This window comes from Mirounga angustirostris, unplaced genomic scaffold (genome assembly GCF_029215605.1).
Source record: "Mirounga angustirostris isolate CCGP_5_RB_7025 unplaced genomic scaffold, mMirAng1.0.hap1 SCAF_4, whole genome shotgun sequence".
Lineage (NCBI taxonomy): Eukaryota > Metazoa > Chordata > Mammalia > Carnivora > Phocidae > Mirounga > Mirounga angustirostris.
The window spans coordinates 175,851,073-175,870,930 of NW_026991712.1; the positions used below are offsets into that span (position 1 = coordinate 175,851,073).

The 19,858-nt window shown below is 43.7% G+C and overlaps 1 protein-coding gene across 1 annotated transcript in view; it reads right to left on the reverse strand.

Annotated features, from left to right (window-relative positions):
* The window catches only part of OTUD3 (OTU deubiquitinase 3), a 32,646-nt gene extending 24,037 nt beyond the window's left edge, over positions 1–8,609 (reverse strand). The window contains exon 1 of the mRNA XM_064589830.1: positions 8,282–8,609. Within this exon, the coding sequence (XP_064445900.1) occupies positions 8,282–8,496 (215 nt within the window). The 5' untranslated portion in view covers positions 8,497–8,609. The remainder of the gene's footprint in view (positions 1–8,281) is intronic.
* Positions 8,610–19,858: the final 11,249 nt, after the last annotated feature.

The following is a 19,858-nucleotide window of genomic DNA, read 5'->3' on the forward strand; positions in this document are numbered from 1 at the left end:
AGACCTTTTAAAAATGAACTTAGTTCATCTGAAACAATGATGCTTCATGCTAGGTCACCCATGGAAATCGTTCCTGTTGAGATAAAGCCTCAACTCTGACAGTCCAGGATTCTTCCCAAACACTGTGGGGAGAGCACTAGGGCAGGCATTCAACCACATCACCTTCTTGAGAGGCAACAAACTGGAATCTCATTCCCCACTTAGCAGCTGGCTGACTCAGGAAAGACAATAAACTCCCCAGGCCTCAGCTGCTTCGATATATGGAGGTGGTGATACAGTAACCACCTGAAGACAGGGTCCAGACATTATAGGCCATTCCACACCTAAGGACTATGATTTCCAGACCCCCTTCCAAAGTAATAAATCGTATCTACTGCCTCTTTTCTAAAACCATTTCCGCTACAGCGGGCCAGCTAACTAAGCATTCATCTAACAAAGAGTACCCAAAAGATAGCAATTTGTCAGGCTCCTAATACAAGCAATTGAACTCTACATCCTGTTTGAGTCCTACAAACGTAGTGGAGAAAACTGTGAGAAGGAAAGCCCGTATACAACACATAGCTGTACTATGCAATGACCCTCTCCCTCCTTGGCTCCCCTCCTCCCACCCAGGGAGCCGCAATGCCATTGTTATTCCTGCCAAATGGAAACTTTAAACACCATTTTTTGTTTCTCAAATTAAAATGCTGGTAATAAACTTTAAGAGCTATCTTTCCTTGGAAACTCCTCAAAGGCTTCTACAACTCCAAACTGTATCACGAACACAGAGCCCAGACACATGGGAATTGAAACAAGAAAAACACCATCTAGCATCCTTAAAACTAAGGCAATAAGCCATTCTGAAGATCAACAGTTGCCCAGTTTCACACCAAACTGTTCGCTCTCCCAAATGCCAAGCGAGCGCTCTACCATTTGAGCTAATCCCCCGCTTTCGCTCTCCCAAATGAAAAGTAAACTCAAAATATAAACTCATCACTTCCAGAACTTCAGACCTAAAATTGCAGGAGAAAGAGGTTTTTTGTTTCCAACTCAGAAAAGTGAGTTTTCAACAGAAAGTTATGGAGAAGGCAGAAATCTCTTCAAACATATAAGGATGTATACTTTTTTTTTTTTTTTTGCAAAGGGGGAGGACAGAATTTAAAGAATGCAGATTCTATAAACCAGAAACGAAGAAACTATGCATCAATTTGGGGCAAGATTCTAGAACCGATTGGAATATAGCATTTCTATATACTACACTGAGGTGTCTTTTGCTAAAATATAATAATAGCCATCTTTTTTCACCCACAGGAAAAAAAAAAAATAAGCTAATGGATAAGATAGTATCAATTTTGGGCGCCTGGGTGGCTCAGTTGGTTAAGCGACTGCCTTCGGCTCAGGTCATGGTCCCGGAGTCCTGGGATCAAGTCCCACATCGGGCTCCCGGCTCAGCGGGGAGCCTGCTTCTCCCTCTGACCCTCTCCCCTCTCATGCTGTTTCTCTCTCTCTCTCTCTCAAATAAATAAATAAATAAAATCTTTAAAAAAAAAAAAAAGATGGTCTCAATTTAAAGCTTTCCTCTTAAACTTCTTTAAACCCTTAGTACCTGCCACCACTAGTCAGTCTACTCTTGAATCTAGTTTAAGAGGTGTGATTTGGGGGCGCCTGGGTGGCTCAGTCAGTTGGGCACCCGACTCTTGATGTCAGCTGAGGTCATGATGTCAGGGTCGTGGGATCAATCCCCGCGTTGGGCTCTGTGCTTAGCACAGAGTCTGCTTGTCCCTCCTCCCTACCCCTGCTTGTGGGCACACGCGCTCTCTCGCTCTCCCTCTCTCTCTAAAATAAATAAAATCTTAAAAAAAAAGAAAAAGAGGTATGATTTAGCACAAAATCATGTATTTAGTTATTTTACATTAAATTCATGATATTCTACAGAAAGTAATATGCTTTCTAAGAACTTTCAGTAACATCGGCAAATGTTCTCCATACAAGCCAAAAAAACAGGGATAAAACTATGTATGCTGCGTGAACTTGACCATGTCCATCTCCCCCTATATATACAGACACCAAACACACACAAATGTATGCAAACACTGAAACCATCACTTACATAGCTCTTACGATGTGCCATAGACTGTTCCACTTTATATGTATTAGATGTGTTTAGTCCTCACAACTCTATGGGACAGGTACTATTACTATCCTCCTTGGGTAACTTACCCACGGTCACAAAACCAGTAAATGGTGGGCCCAGAAGTCAAACCAAGACACCAAAAGGTTAGCCGTAGTTATCCCTAGATAGTGGAATTAGGAGTAACTGTTAAATGTATTTTAATACATTTGTCTATATTTACCAAACTCTCCTTGAGCTTACTAAAAATAAGTAGGCAAAATAAAAATCAAGATAGATAAATCACTTTCTTTTCCGACAGAGTAACAAGAGAGTGACCCAGGAAAAGTGAACACTACACCCTTAGCGTAGAGGGCAGCCTCAGGGAGCCCAGCGAGAACACTCATGATACCCACGAGAACAATGCGACCAGTGCCCGAAGGCCCTCTAGGGGATCCCAACTGTTTCCTGAGCCCACACCCTCGCCCAGTACACTACAGCAAGCCTTCTCAACACCCATACTATTGACATTTGGGGATGATTCGCTGTTGTGGGGCTGTCCAGTATACCGTAGGATGTTTACGAGCATCCTCGGCCTCTACCTACTAGATGCCAGTGGCACCCCCACCACCTCCCTCCCTGTCGGCTGGGAACCAAAGCTATCTCCAGACATCGCCAAATGTTCCCTGGGGGCGTCAAAACCATCTCCACATGAGAACCACTGCACTATCAGGATATATGTAAGGTCTTGCATTTGAGTTCACAAAAATAAGCAATTACGTAAGTAGTGTGTTAGAGTTCTGGGGGCTCGATAATAGTTTAGGAGACAATACTGTAACAACCACTGAAAGAACTAATGGCCCCCGAGGCTGCAATCATAATAGTTAATATGCAGAAAGGGCGGGTTGGGGGTGGGGGAGGGACAGGTCTTGTCCTCTTTGAGGTCAGACCACAGCTAGAGTACTAGGTATGATTCTGGTCACCACATTTTAAGAGAGACATGTTCAGATGAGAAGTGGCTTTAAACTATATAATATGAAGAACGTGAACAACTAGTGCTTAGCCTAAAGCGGGCTCAGCAGGACATGAGAGCTACCTCCAACTAAGTGTTATGGTGAAAGGGATGCTGTATTTGTACCATAAAACTAAAACATGGGAGCTCTAGAGACACAGATTCAGGCAAATGAAAGGAAATTTCAGCTCTGTGGAAATAGGTTATAAACTAAAGATCTTGTAAATTTCTATCTGGCAATCCTCCGTAATTGTCTACATATGTGCTATACACAATGGTAGCCAATAGCCACCACGTGTGACTACTGAGCACATGAAATGTAGTTAATCGAAACTGAGGCGTGTTGAAGGGTAAGATACTGGATTTTGAATAGTATTTTAAAGACGTAAAATATCTCATTAAAAATGTTTATACTGAGGGGCGCCCGGGTGGGTCAGTCGTTAAGCGTCTGCCTTCAGCTCAGGTCATGATCCCAGCGTCCTGGGATCGAGCCCCGCATCGGGCTCCCTGCTCAGTGGGAAGTCTGCTTCTCCCTCTCCTGCTTCTCTCTCTCCCACTTCCCCCTGCTTGTGTTCCCTCTCTCGCTGTGTCTCTCTCTGTCAAATAAATAAATAAAATCTTTAAAAAAAAGTTTACATTGATTATATGTCAAAATGATAATATTTTAACATATAGTGACATATATATTAAATTAGTCTCACCTGTTTCTTTTTACTTTTTTAATGTGGCTAATGGAAAAATTTTTAATTACATATTGGCTCCTGTTTTATTTCTATTGGACCAGCACTGGTCTAGATCACTGATGCTCAAAGTGGGATCCCTAACAACTTGAAAACTTGTTTGGAATGAAAATTCTCAGGCCTCACCCCAGGCCTACTGAGTCAAACATTCTGGGGTTAAAGCCCAGCAACCTAGGTCCTCCAAGTGGTTCTGTTGCATTCTAAAGTTTGAGAAACACTAGCCTAGAATATAGACTCTAACTCAGTGGTTTGTGATTATGGCTGCACATGAGAATCACCTGTGGACATTTTAAAGGTTATCAGTAACCAGGTCCCACTGCTTAGATTCTGGTATAGCTGATCTAGAAGAGGCCCAGACACTGTATTTTTTCCAAAGTTCTCTAAGAAGCCGGCGTTGATGGTATAGTGGTGAGCATAGCTGCCTTCCAAAGTTCCCTAAGTGTGCCAGCAAAGTTAAAAACCACTGAGCTAGATGCAGAGCTGCTGTACACGGGATGCAGGTACTAATGGATAATTACAAAAGGTCATGTGTGAATACCCTTCCATCACTAAAATCCTAGGATTCTAAAAGCAAAATAAATATTAAAAAACAAATTAAAGCGCCTGGGTGGCTCAGTTGGTTAAGCGACTGCCTTCGGCTCAGGTCATGATCCTGGAGTCCTGGGATCGAGTCCCACATCGGGCTCCCTGCTCAGCAGGGGGTCTGCTTCTCCCTCAGACCCTCCCCCCTCTCATGCTCTATCTCATTCTCTCTCAAATAAATAAATAAAATCTCAAAATAAAAAAATAAAAAACAAATTAACTTGTTTAGCACAGAGATAAATGGTTAAAATTAGTGATTCTTTAATGTTTTAACTGTAGAACACTACAATTAATTGTAGGCAATTGAGGGCAACATTTAGTAAGATGCAACTAGATACAGTTCAGACAAATGCTAATATTGTACTGCCTAATCCAATTAGAGATTCTTTTCACACTATAGCCAATCAAGTTGTTTTTTTTTTTAAAGATTTTATTTATTTATTTGAGAGAGAGAATGAGATAGAGAGAGAGAGAGCATGAGAGGGGGAGGGTCAGAGGGAGAAGCAGACTCCCTGCTCAGCAGGGAGCCCCATGCGGGACTCGATCCCGGGACTCCAGGATCATGACCTAAGCCGAAGGCAGTCGCTTAACCAACTGAGCCACCCAGGCGCCCCGCCAATCAAGTTTTTAAGGACAATACCAAGGTTAAAATATTTCTTTCTTGTTTTGAAACTGAATCTAATTTATGTGGGTCCACCCTCCAGACAACATGACAAATACAAGGCGGCCCATGATGCATGACAAAACCCCATAAGTATCTCCGTGATTAATCTATGCTAAATTGACTCAACTCACATAAAGGCTACATTAGAGGATACTAGCTAATTTATCCCCAGGCGCCCAGAGGTTCCAGGATGCTACAAGTACCATACCGCCTACAATGAGTATGCCTCAACAGCGAGATGCTATGTCAGGCTACTCAATATTGTAATCAGACCAGAATGGAAAGACAGAAGAGTGGAGGCTGTCAACTTTTCAATATTACCATAACTTTTTTATATTTCACCAAGAATACTCAATAAATATTAATAAAGAATCTGTTGATACCTACTAAGCCATCACATACACAGGGAACACCATCTACTGCACATCATATCCAAAAGCGCCACAATACTAGAGGGCTGAGCCACAGCCCATCTCACGGTCCCCAGGGGAAGAATGTGTGAACAAAACGGAGTGAGCTTCATGGAACCCACACAGAAGGAATTATCATTAACATTTTATCTAACATTGTCTCAAGAATCAAGAATAGGGACCTGGGAAGGGAGAGACATAAACATTCCAGTCAAGCTGGCCTCTGGCCCTGCAGCCTCTCTGCCTGTGTTCTACCCTTGTACCCTGATACTCCTGCATCCGAAACAACTCATATCTCTCTCAAAAATAATGCGCTCCTGTGCCTTTACATTATATTACTCCTCAGCATAGAATGTTCTCTTGACATATTCCTATTGGCCCTTCATGACCCAGTCTGAGTACGACCTCCTCTGAGAGGCATCTGGTACAGTGTAAGTTCACTGAACATTGGCTGAGTGAATGAGAAGGCCTCCGTGATCGCTCCAGGAGTGCTGGCCACTGCCTTCTCAATAGTACTATAATCAGTCACTGTTAAAAATATATCAAACACAGGGCGCCTGAGTGGCTCAGTTGGTTAAGCGACTGCCTTCGGCTCAGGTCATGATCCTGGAGTCCTGGGATCGAGTCCCGCATCGGGCTCCCTGCTTCTCCCTCTGCCTCTGTCTCTCTGTCTCTCATGAATAAATAAATAAAATCTTTAAAATATATATATATACACCAAACTGTACTTTAATTATTTACATCATCCATTCTCAAAGTAGGGCCCAATTTGGGGGAAGGGGAAGGTAGCTCTGAGACCCTCTCAGGGTATTCCTGAGTTCAAAACTAAGATGTTACTTATCTTTTGCACTCTTACTCTCTCACAAGCATACAGTGATTTCCAGAGCCTACCTGATACATAAGGTTATCACTCTGACAGTTAATGGAATGTGTGTTTGTGTATTCTTGTGTTTCTAATTTTTGTTTTACTTTCAAATACAGTAAATATTGATAGCTATAACCCACATAAACAAAAGCTCTTTGGAGTTCTCAGTAATTTTTAGGAGTGTAAAGGAGTCCCTAGGTCAAAATGTTTAAGCTCCCTTATTCATTTATCTCTTACTAGACTGTGAACTCCTTAAGTATCTTAGTCATCAATGGATTCCCAGCTCTTGCTCAATCAATGTTTGCTGAATTAACTAAGTATGTTCTCTTGGGGGCAGATCGGAGTAGAGGTAGTACCCCCAAAGTTTCCCATAGCATTATGAAAGCTCCCTCAAGATTTTACAGTTCCCTGTGCTACAATTCCTGCTCAGAAGCAACCTTCTGTTGAGTACTTCAGTTTCCTGGACACCGTGACACGGAGAATACCATGTCAGTGGTATTTTATTTATTTATTTATAACAGACACAGCAATTCAATCATTTGCAAGGAACAGCCCCACCTCAATCCCAGTGTAAAATATTCAACTGTAAAGTATTCTAGTTTATGTAGCAATATCTTGTGCTTGTAAGTTTGATTAGGATAAGTAAGGCCCAGAATAGTTAATAAACTACAGTTGACGAAATCAAAGTACTAGGCTAAAAGCAAGACACAGCAAAGCAAGTCTTTAATGGTAGTGACTCCACTAAGAAAATGTCCCTTTGAGAGGCTCTGCTGAGGCTGTACTTGGCCTCCATGATATTTTTATCATTCATTCATAGAACAAAAATGCACTGAATGCCCTCTATGTACTAGGCACTATGCTAGGTGATGGTGAGTAAAACTGTAAAGCCAAGTGTCTAAGCAGTGAGCATACATAGGAAAGATGGGAAAGATAAATTAGTGCCAGTTCATAAACAGTCTCGATCAATAAGCTACAATGTAATGTGAAACCCCAAAAAAAACACTTTCTTCCCTCTTTTCCATGCTTAGTGAGTAAGGCAATTCTATATGGTCTTTAACTTCATTTTATTCCTCCCTCTACCCTTTCTGAGCCCTCAAATGAAGGGAAGAACAACAGCAGCCAGGCTGTTATTAATACTGTCTCTTCCAGAGTGGCATCCTGGCAACCAGACTCCCCCTGACCTACCCCTGCAGTGAGGATGCTAAATGTTCTCCTTCCCTCTCCTCTTTATGCTTCTGTCATTCATGCTTCTGGGTCCATATCCGCTTCCCTTTCCCCATTTTCTCCCTCCCACCCCACTTATTTAGCTCGTGTTCCCTAAAAAAGCTTGCCCTGGATTCCAGTCTAAGCCCCAAGCAAGCTCGGATAAGCATCAGAGGAGAAACGGAGGCCCACAGAAGTCAGAACTAGAGAAGTTACCTTCAGTTCAGTAAACAACAGGCCCTCAAAGACCTAATTGCCCAAGTGTAAAAGGAGGGCAACCCCCAACAGTAAGAACTAGAAAAGGACCGAGTGTTACACTGAGTGGGGCTTCGCCGCTTTCTCCTTGTCTCAGCGTCATTCTGACTGCCCTACGTGCTGTCCTGCTCTTCGAGGGACCGGCTCCATCTCATTCCTCCAGGTCTCAGCTTAAATGTCACCTTTCAGAGAAGCCTTCCTGGGCACCGATCTAAAGGAGACCTGCTTCAGTGCTGTCTCTTAGGACCCCTTCACAGTTTCCTCGCGGCCTCTGCCACCGCTAGGACAATTTGGGATCACTCGAGCGCCGCGAGGGGAAGGACCCCCCCAACCCACCCCCAGCACTGGAAAGCGGTGGCGCTCGGCGCCGCCTGAATGAATGAGGGGATGAGAGCGGGCGACGCTCGCCATGCCCCGCGCGTCCCCCGGCGCCGCCTCCCGCGCTCCCGGGCCCGCCTCACCCGTCCCCTGGCACCTCCCGCAGCTTCAGCCCCAGGGCCTGCAGCTGGTTGGCGAAGCTGACGAACTCCTCCTCGCAGCCGCCACCGGACTCTGGCCGGTTCCGCCGCTCCTTGGCCAGGGCCCGGCGCGCCGCCCGCTCGTCGCGCTTGCGCTCGGCCTCCGCTTTCCGGCTGCCGCTTCCCGGCCGGCCCTTGGCCGCCTGCTTTCGGGACATGGCCGCGATGCGCGGCCCGCAACTGCAAGAGCGAAAGCCGCAGGAACCCCCTGCGGCCGTCTCAGGCGCCAAGAGGGCGAAGCGGCGCGGGCGACGGAGCCCGGCGGCGGCGACGCGCCTGCGCGGGCGCCGGGCTCCCGGGTCACGTGACGGGCCCCGCCCCCTCCTCGCGGCTCCGGCGGCAGGCACCATAGAGAGCTCGCCTGGGGGAGCCAGAGGGGCACCCACCTTTGTTGGCTCTGCTCTTCCCCCCGGCGGTGGGTGGTGCTCTCAGTGAGGAGCGGGTGGCCGCCAAGAACGAGGCACGGGAAGGTCGAGGAGAGAAACGGAGGAGGATTGGAAAGTGGGAGACCAGAGCAGCGGCAAGAGTAGGGAAAGAAAGGAAAACAAAAACTTTCGACTCTACTTATGAGCCTGCGGTTGGGGTAGGCCCGTTTACATGGCTCAGTCGTGTTTAATTATCCCCGTATTACGGAAAACTGGATCTGAGAGGTTAAGGAATTCGAGATCACACCGCAAAGAAGCAGAGCTTTGCCCTGGTTCCAAAGCGCATTCGCTTTGTTTATTTAATCCTTCTCCTCTCTGCCGTCTTCACAACTCAAGGGAGAGGTTGCCCTTGTCCAAAACGTCTGGGAACTCCGGGAATCTGGATTCCAATCCAGGGTGACCCACCTAGGTTTGCCTTGAATTAAGGGTTCCCTGGGACGCAGGGCTTGCAGTTTTAAAACCCAGACAGTCCTGGGTAAACCAGGATCGTTAATCACTCTAATTCACACCCACATATCCTGGAACTTAACCCCCTCTGTAACCCCCTGTCTCCTGCAATAATCCCTTTGTTAAAAGGCAAACTGAGGCACATCAACATTTTCGAGGGTTTATTTTGAGTATACATCGTTAGAATGGAGCAGTGCCAAACCAAAGGTGGTTGGGGGGCACTCCTCTAACGAGCTGGGGGGGAGGATTTTATAGAGAAGACAGGAAACTAAGCAAGGAAATTATTTGATTGGCTGTAGCGTGAGCCATTGACTCACTTGGGAAAACCTATTTGTGCTTGGTTCTTAAGTTTCATTTTCTGGGATTTGAGTGCATTGACTCTGGCTTAGGTTTTGGTTCGCTTATATAGTTACAAGGCATTACAGCCACCTTGGTCTAATAGCCTCCTCGTTCAGTTACCTTAACACCCTCTCCTCCCTCATCTCAGCCCCTCTTCTTAACTCCTTCCCTTCCCATAGTCATGCTACTGCCTTCTCTTCATGGCCCTCTAAACCAATCTCGCCATCCCTGGGAATGTTCCTAATGTTTCTGCCCATAATAATTATCTTCTTACTCTACCTACAAGTTCCTCTTGGGTCATGGCCAAAAGCAGCATCTGCATGCTCAATTTCAACCAGCATCCGTATTTATCTTCGATCAGTAACTCTCATCTCAGGCCCTGTGCCAGGTGCCCGGCGTAACCCCCAACCAAAGGGACAGGGGGATTGCCTCAGGAAGCCCAGTTTCCAGTGGACGTATAGACAAGGACACAGCAATTATAATACTGCATGAGAAATGCTATCAAGGAGGAGGTATAGGTGCCATGGGGGGGGGGGGTGGAGTGAAAGATGCAAAAAGGCTTCTTGGAAGAGCTGAGTGCCAGGCTGAAGCTGGAAGCGTGAGCAGGACTTGGACAGACTGAAAGAGTTCAGAGGGAGGGGACTGTGTGCTCAGTTTTGAGAAATGAAGGAAGTGCCATCTGACAGAAGTACGGGGGGTTGGGCAGGAAGTGGAAGGAAAGCCCAGCTCCAGCCCAGTCTCATAGGGCGATGAAGGGGCTCAGCCCAAGTCCTTAGAGCCGTAGGGGGCCATCTTGGAGACAGACATGATCGGTGTATGTCGAGAAATATGTCTTCGGCTTTGGTGAGGAGAATGGGCCAGAGGGCAGATGTCACATAGGAGGCTCCAGAGACAGATGACAGTGATCCAATTCTGGGTCTAGAACATGACGCTGGATCTAGGATGGAGGGGAAGTGAGGACAATTGGAAAGATAGATTCACATGCTAGTAAAAGCACATAGAAGGGAACTGGATTGACTTGTCTTGGAATGTTTCACATGCTTCACTGAAGTTCCTGAAATTCTTCCACTACAGATCCTTCTTTTGTTCTCAGGAAGAAAGAGTGTGAATTGTGCCCGGACCCGCCTTTTCTTGCATAGATATTCCAAGGTCTTATATGACCCCTCTGCTGTGTTTAGTAAGGGGGGATGGGCAGTGCTGGGAGTGCAAACCCCCTGGACAGGATGGCAGAGACCCACCTCCCAAGTTCCTTTTGCTCATCTGTAAAATAGCAGTAATAACAGCAAAAACCAAGTGCAACAGTAATGACGGTAATGTCAAACTTCTGTGGTGTTACTGTATGCCCGGCGCTGTTCTCATTGCTTTACAAATACTATCTTGTTTAATCATTACAACAACCCAATGAAATATGTACTGTCTGAGGCACAGAGAGGTTAAGTAACTTGCCCAAAGTCACAAAGTGACAGAGCCAGGATTTTAAGCCAGGCCATTTAACGCCAGACTATATGCTTTTTTTTTTCCTTTTTTTTTTTTTTTTTTTTAAGTAGGCCTCACACCTACCATGGGGCTTGAACTCACAACTCCAGGATCAAGAGTCCCGCACTCTACTGACTGGGGCCAGCCAAGTGTCCTAGGACTATATGCTCTTAACCACTATATCATACTACGCACATAACTTTTCATAAACTGCACAAAACTCTACATAACACATGAATTTATTTCATTATTAACTCTCTTTGTCCCACATTTGTTGCTAATACGGTCTTTTTTTTTTTTTTTTTTAAGATTTTATTTATTTGACAGAGAGAGACAAAGCGAGAGAGGGAACACAAGCAGGGGGAGTGGGAGAGGGGGAAGCCGGCTTCCCGCGGAGCAGGGAGCCCGATGCGGGGCTTGATCCCAGGACCCTGGGATCATGACCTGAGCCGAAGGCAGACGCTTAACGACTGAGCCACACAGGCGCCCCGCTAATACAGTCTTTCTACAACCCCTGTTGTCATATATCACTGTTGTCTGATTTTCTATTTATATTTTTCTGTGTTAAAGATCTCCATCCTGGGTTCCCCTTAGGTGAGTGATTTAACTTCTGAACCTCAGTTTGCTATTCTGTCAAATGGCCATGCTAACGTAGGAACGGGAGGGAGAGTTGTAAACATTAATAGAAACATAAAGCCCCAGGCTCACCAGCTTAACAAAGTTGCTCAAATCGTTCCTCTGTGGGAGCTCGTGGGAGCAAGGCAAAGCCTGACGTTGCAAACTTCAGAAACCAGAAGAGGAAGGCTTGTCTTCACGAAACATATCGAATGCAGAACATGTGGAAATGGTGACAGAAATGCAAACACTTGCCCTTCTCATAAAGTTCTTTTTGTCCAGAGGCCCATGGCCTTTCGGCCCATGCCTAGAATGTTGAAGGAGCTAGTTGCTCTTCACTGAGCAGAGACCAGTGTTACACAATGTCTCCCTTTAAGTGCAAAGGAATACTGCTTATATGTGATATTGAAAGGCCAGAGGGAAGGAGGACTTGTGCGCTAAATGGATGCTCTACCAGCTTCATCAGAGTTAATTCAAAGATTCATGAAACCTCACTGGGTGGCACGTAGTACAGGAATCCCCCCTTCTCTGCAGGGGACACATTCTAAGACTCCCAGCAAGTGCCTGAAACCACAGATAGTACCGAACCCTATATATACTATGTTTGTCCCTATACACACAAACGTATGATAAAGTTTAATTTGTAAATTAGGCACAGAAACAGATTAGCAATAATAACATATAATGCAATAGAACAATTATAACAAATTGTATATATAACAAATTATAACAAACTGTAATAAAAGTTAAGTGAGGGGCGCCTGGGTGGCTCAACCAGTTAAGCGTCTGCCTTCAGCTCAGGTCATGATCTCAGGGTCCTGGGATGGAGCCCGGCATCGGGCTCCCTCCTCAGCGGGGAGTCTACCTCTCCTTCTCCCTCTGCCTCTCCCCTCCGCCCCACTTGTGCTCTCTCTCTCTCAAATAAATAAAATCTTTTTTTAAAAAAAGTTATGTGAATGTGGTTCCTTTTTCTCTCTCAAAATATCTTGCACTCACCCTTCTTCTTGTGATGACGTGAGATAAGATAACCATGTGATGAGATGTAGTGAGGTGAAGGTGAATGACCAGGCATATGACGTAGCCTTAGGCTACTATTGACCTCCTGACAATCCATTAACATCATCAGGAGGATCATCTGCTTCTGGACTGGGCTTGATCGCAGGTAACTGAAATTGTGGAAAGCAAGACATCGATAAGGGGGGACTACTTGCAAATTAGTTTTTTTTAAAAGTGTGATTAGCAGAATTTTGGTGAAGAAATGCAACTTTAGGACTTGTCAGAACATACCATGAAGGGTATGAGAACTCACACACTGTACTTTGGAGGTAAACTAGTCTGGCCACTTTGGAGGGCAATGGGGCAGTCCCTGGTAGCGTTTTAAATGCCCGATGACCCAGAGAGACCACATCTCATTACCCATTTTAAAACAAATCTTGCACCATGGACCTGGAGTTATACCCACGTATGTTTAAGGCATGATAGTATGTAAAAGCCAGTAATTAGAAACAATGTAAATATCCATCCATAGGAAAATGGCTTCTTAAATTACAAAGCAGCCATTTATTAAATCCTTTGCAACAGTTTAAAAGGATGAGGGTGAGGAAAATGAGGTTGGTCTAGAACTCACATACACAGCTCTCTTGGACACATGGTCGAATGAAAAACCACAAGGCAGAAGAATGCATTCCAAGTCGCTTTTACCTAAAACACGAAAATAACAAAACAAAACAAAAGAACTGTGTTTTCTGCAGGTACGTATATGGACTGAAACATGTAAAAAAAAATGGTCTGGAAAGATAAATATCAAATTGATAAGAGTAAGGAGGGAGGGAAGAGTCAAAGAGACCTTATCTTTATAGGTTTTTTTTTAAATGAGGGCAGTGCAACTGTGTATGATGTATATAATTACATTATTAAATTATTTTTACTGACTAACAGAATCTATTCTTTCCTTCAGAATTCTTTTCTCTCGGTCATTCTTTGTTTTTGCATCTTTTATTTCATGTTGTTGTTGGGGGGGGTGCGCGCACACAGGCGGGGTGGGGGCGGGGAGCTTTGTCACTTCTTTGTCTCTTTTTCCTTCCTGTAGACCCTGCTCCTAATGCTGGTTGGTCCCGCTGCCTCCCTCTGTCCGTCCTGCTCCCCCTCCCAGACCTTATCCTCTTTCTCTGGACTTCCAGCGCCCCTTTGTCTCACCCACTTAGCATGTGGGGGACCCAAAGGAAAGGAGTTTGGGGGTGGTCGGATTGAAATAAATCCAAATTCCATTTCTGTTGCTTAAACCCGTGCGACCAGCGGTGTGGTTTTTCGTAATCTTTCCAAGCTCCAGTTTCCTCATCTGGAAAATGAGGGCAGTCGCGGCTTCCTGGCGGAGTAGTTCTGAGACGTTGAGATCATGACCCTAACAGGGTAGTTACCTAATTCAGTAAATACCGGTTTCCTTCCCCCTCTCTTCCTTACTTCTCTTTTGTTCTACCTTCCCTTAAATGACTCTATACTATATACTACAACATCCTGAAATATATATACTAGATTTTTTATCTATGTAAAAGGAGTAGTTAATATTGTCCATCGTTCTTTTTTCTAGCAACTAAACAGAACATTCACTGCTCTCGTGGGGAATGAAAAACATCAGTTTTTGGTTGTGTGTGACCCTTGCTTGACTTCTCCGTTTAATCCATGGCCCTTGATGGGGGAAGAAGGTCATGGGGTGTGGGAATGTGGGCCTCTGTCCCTGGGCTAGGTTTTAGATGCTCATACTCATTGGATGACTTCACTAGTCCTTGAGGGGCAGGATTTATCTTTACGGCTCCATGACAATTTCTTTGGTGTCTCTGTGCTGAGATCCCAACTGCCCACAGAGTGTGTTGTTAGAGTTACCCTGCGTAATCTACCTATGTGTCGTCAGCAACTGCACGAGGACTGTGCCCTGTGGACACATCAGCCCAGCAGGTGAAGGGAAGAGGAGCCCTGTGCTGGAGGGCACACAAGGGGGCAGCAGAAAGACAGCTTTCTCTCTTGCCTCTCACACAGTACACACGGCAATGTTTCAGATATGAAAAAGAGAGCATGTGCATGGGAGAAAATGTTGACATTAAAGAATAGCAGAGGAAAAAAATCATCTATAATCCCATTCTCATAGGTAGTGATTGTAGCCATGTTTGTGTGTATCGGCTTGAACCGTACGAGATTGCTGAGAACCGGTCATTTCTAACCCACAAAAGTGACAATTTCATGTGGTTTAACCTAATATTTCCTCCCACCTTTTCTGTCTGACAAACATAAATGCACTTTTAAATACAAATATGTGTGTGTATCTTTAAGCCTGTCTTTTAAAATGAAATATTAATGATAACAAATGTGTATATGTATCCTAGCATGACTAACACTGCTGCCTTGAGAAATGAAATGTCACATATAAAACTGAAGCCCCATGGATGCCCCTCCCCAGTGGTCGCCCCTCCCTATCTCCTTGAGGTAGCCATTCTCCTAAATCTGGTGTTTATCATACCCAGGTTTGTATCACACAGTATGCAGGATTGTTTAGCATTTTTAACTTTATATAAATGATACCAAAGTGGATATATCATCCTGGGGCTTGTATACCTTATTAAACATTATATTTTTGAAAATATATCCCTATTGATACATAGAGCTTTTGTTCATACATTTTCAATTTTTGCTATTAAATATACAGATTCACTATCTGCCTCTCTCCACTAGGCTAGACCTCTCTGTGCTGGGACTCTCTTAGTTATATGTGGCCGGAGAGGCCCCACAAATAGGTGTTGGATAAATAGATAAATGCAGGAAGTAAAAAAGTAAGAACCACTGTGCTAGAAAAACCCAGACTCCTTTGTTGGTGACCCAACGCAGAACACCCTGATGACAAGATGGCTCTCGTATCTGGACAGGCAGACATCAAGGCTGAACAGAACACTTCATTCAGATGTCACCTCCCTGGTGCCAGATACAGGATGCTAGTTCTGTCTAGAACTACAAGGGAGGGTCAGGAGCATCAAGGAAAGCTTCTGGAGGGTCCTGAGCCTCCATCCCTTCCACCATCACAACCAAAAGCCCACATTTTCAGATAAAGGCAATGACATGGTCTCAGGATTCTCTAGTTATATTCATCTCCAGGTTTCTCAGACAAATCTAAATTATGAGTGGTAGAAAATGACATTGCTGGGGCCTTAGAACGCAGGCAACTAAAAACACAAACACACACACACACACAAAAACAAAAACAAAAACAAAAAAATTCCTTTGATAGTCAAAATCTTCCTGGCCCTGATGAGTTTAAATTTTGCCTGTAAACTGAACTATAAAACAGAGGGATAACCATAAACCACAGGGACCATGAGCCATAGTGGCCAGAGTTGAGGGACTCTGGAATCAGAGCCAAGTTAGAATCCTGACTCTTCTACTTCCCAAATGTGTGACCCTGCACGAGAGAGCTAACCTCATCCAATTTCTGTCTCTTTACCTGCAAAACAAAGACACCACCTGGCAAGTTGATGGGTATAAACTATAAACTACCTGGTTTCCTGCCTGATGCACATCCTATAAATGGGAGCAATTTTTATTAGCAAGCTGGGTCAGCAGGAAGCTACCATTGATTATTGAAGCTGTCCATGGTCATTGAGAAAGAACGAATCTCCTCATAGTTATGAAAACCCAGAATCTCTCCATGATTGCGTTTGCAAGAGGGCATCCTGCATAGTGGCTGGGAAGCAGGGTTCTCAGCCCTCCTCCAGAGCACATCTGTCCTTTGAAGAAGGTACTGCTCTGACATCCCAGGAAGCTGCCTGGGGTTCTAGATTCATTTCTCTTCTTCAAGAAGATGGAAGGAATAACAGTGTATGTATCAGCAAATTTCAAGAGAGACCCAGACCTAGAGCTAAGATCTCTGAAGTAAAATGGACTGTTCCCAAGCCCATAAGTGTCCCCTCTAAAATCTCCAGCTGCAAAAGTGCAACCCAGAAGTATACTGAAAGGAGGGGGCATCTGCTGGTTCCACCACACCCACTGCTCCCCAGGCAAACATCTCTTTTTTTTTTTCAGTTAGAGGTAAAAAAAAAAATGAGGTCAAATTGACCCCCTTGGAGTAGATCTATTCAAAGAAGTGTCTAATTTCTGTATTTTGTATCTAGTCAATCATAACATCTTACACATGCATACACACACACTTCATTTAAATTAGTCTTTGTTTGGGGCACCTGGGTGGCTCAGTCGTTAAGCATCTGCCTTCGGCTCAGGTCATGATCCCAGGGTCCTGGGATCGAGCCCCACATCAGGCTCCCTGCTCTGCAGGAGGCCTGCTTCTCCCTCTCCCACTCCCCCGTTTGTGTTTCCTCTCTCGCTGTGTCTCTCTCTGTCAAATAAATAAATAAAATATTTTAAAAAAATAAATTAGTCTTTGTTTTATTTTGCACAGCTAGAGAGCCACTGGGATGTCCCCATTTGGCTGCCATTTTAAGTTATGCTTTGAAAACGTACACACCGCTTGACTTGATGCTTATCCTCAAAAAAAAAAAAAAAAAAAAAATCATTATGGCATTTACTGTGGGAAAAGTAGTAAACTGCTTTCCAGGAGCTGATATGCTAGCTGGGGAGATTGTCAATCCACCAGGAAACAAATGTGTGTCTGATCTCAGACAGTGATAGCACCATGACGTAATGACAGAGGTTGTAAAGTCATACAAAACAGAGGACCTTGGGGTTCAGGGTGGCTGGAAGGCAAGGGGAGCAGGAAAGTCCCCTCTGAGAAGGTGGCATGTGAGCGCCGACTTTGGATCACTGTGAAAGTATTCGTTTTCAAGTATTTATTTAGCTTTTTTCAAAAGATTTGTTCCTGGAAATAAAATTTCAGGGACATGTCTGATGTCACCTTTTCCCCTTTTTTTCAAAGATTTTATTTCTCTGAGAAAGAGAGAGCACACACACAAGCACCTAACTCAGAATTGGGGAGAGGAGGTGAGACATGAAGCATTTTAATTTAGGTTAGATGTAAATTAAGATGTGACTTGTGGATAGGATTTAGCTAGAATGGGCACTGTGGAAGAATATTCCAGAAATAGGGAACCACTGGGGCAGTTTCACCATTAGGTGTCCTGGGTCTGATTTCTTTCTATTCAGTCTGTTTGGGAATCTCTGGGCTTCATGTGTCTGTGAAGAGATGTGCCCTCATCTCTGGAAATTTTTCAATCATTTTCTTCTAATACAACCTTCATTCCATTCTGTTTTTCCTTCTGAGGCTCTAATTAATCCCAAATTGGACATTCTATGTCACTTACCTCTTCTGTAGTTTATAACCTTTTTATTCCCTATCCTTTTTTCTGGAGATTTTCTTTACCTGTCTTATAATATATGCTGTTAATCCTTTCTTTAGCTGTGCCTAATCTGATGTTAAACCTATCCATTGTATTCCTAGTTTGGGTTCTTACATTTTTTAGTTCTAGAATTTCCATTTGGTTCTTTTTAAAATCTTCTATGTCACTTTTTATCACTTCCTGTTTCCTAACCAAATTTTCCAACTTAGGTTGTATCTCCCTGAACAGAGTAAGTGTTTTTTATTGTTGGTTTCTGATCATTCTTACAATGGTGGCCCATATGGGTCTGTTTCTGTTGTCTGTTGTTTCTGTAGACACTTGCTCATGGTGTCTTGTCTTTTAGTGTACCTAGTTATCTTTAATCACTTGTTGAAATGTTGTATTTTAAACATATTTGTTAAAATAATTTGAGGTCTAGAATGATGTTATATTCTTCCAAAAAAAAAAAAAAAGATTTTCATTAGCTCATTAGCTTCTATCAAATACTATCTATCTAACTACTAACTATCCAGGACAATTTAATCAAATTCAAAAGATTGAGGTTTTCTGGGCCATTCTAATGACTCAAAGATGAGCTAGCTATAGTCTGAGCTAGAGCTGGTTTAGTTTCACTTCACATTTTCTCCTAGGGCATAGCACTTTTGAGTCTCAGCTAAAAATGGAAATGGTTTACCAGGATCACTACCCTTGATGGGATTCAAAATCCTACTTCAGTTCTCCTAGCTCTGAGAGGCTGCCAAAAGACAGCTCAATATTTCAGTTGTTTATTTGATACCAGCAAGTGTTCCTGAACAGAAGTGGCCCTGAATGTATGGCTCACCTCTCTGGGATCCTATCTGTTCCCGGATCTCAGCCAGTACCCTTCACTATCTTTTTAGGTCTTTGATACTTTTCAGATTTTTTTTTAATTTTATACAGCTCATTTAAGGATCTTCAGCTTTCAGCCATTACTGAATACAAAAACTTAAGAATAGTATGTGCCCAGACATCTCAGATTTTCTGAGTAGTACAGGTAGGCTTGGAAAAAGATTTGTTTCAAATCCTAGATTCTTTCTTCTACACTGCACTGCTAAATCCAGATGATGATGCTATTGATAGACAGATGATAGATAGATAGATAGATAGATAGATAGATAGATAGATAGATAGATAGATAAAACTAACACTTACTATACCCCAGTCTATAAAGCACTCTGTTCTAAAAACTTTAGACTTTTTAACTCATTCAGTCTTCACAAAAATCTTATGAGTTAGGTACTACCATTGTTCCCATTTTACAGATGAGGAAATTGAGGCACCAAGAGATGAAGTAAATTCATCCAAAGTCACACAGCTAGCAAGAATTGAGCTGGAATTCAAACCTGAGTCCAACTCCAGAGCCTATGCTCCTAACTATAAAGTTTTTAAACAAAACTGTCCTCTTGTCAAGGACGTGAGAATCACATATCCTACTGCATAGATTCAGGCACAAATATCAATTCTAGGACTATTGGTTTCTCCAAGACTGAGTTTCATACTATTTCCACCTACACCTGCCTAAGTCCATATAGAACAAAGTCTCCACTTCCAGGTATCAGGAAGGGTTGCTTTGAAAATAAATCTTCAATTCTATAAACGACAACCATCCTTATTGCCTCCATCAGATGTTATTCTCCAAGGGAGACCAGAAGAGTTCACAGGCTAATCAATGTTCCCACCAGCCTCATAAATTAAAAAAGGGTGAGGAAGTAAAAGGGAAAATGTTTTATTGTCTCCATCTTGAAAAGGCAGATTCCAAGCCAAAGTGGGTGAGTCATCCATAGAGATCAGAATCCAATACCCGGTCTGTTCCACTCCTCTGAATTCCCTCCTGCAATGGGGGACTTTACCCCATAAAGAAAGCCACT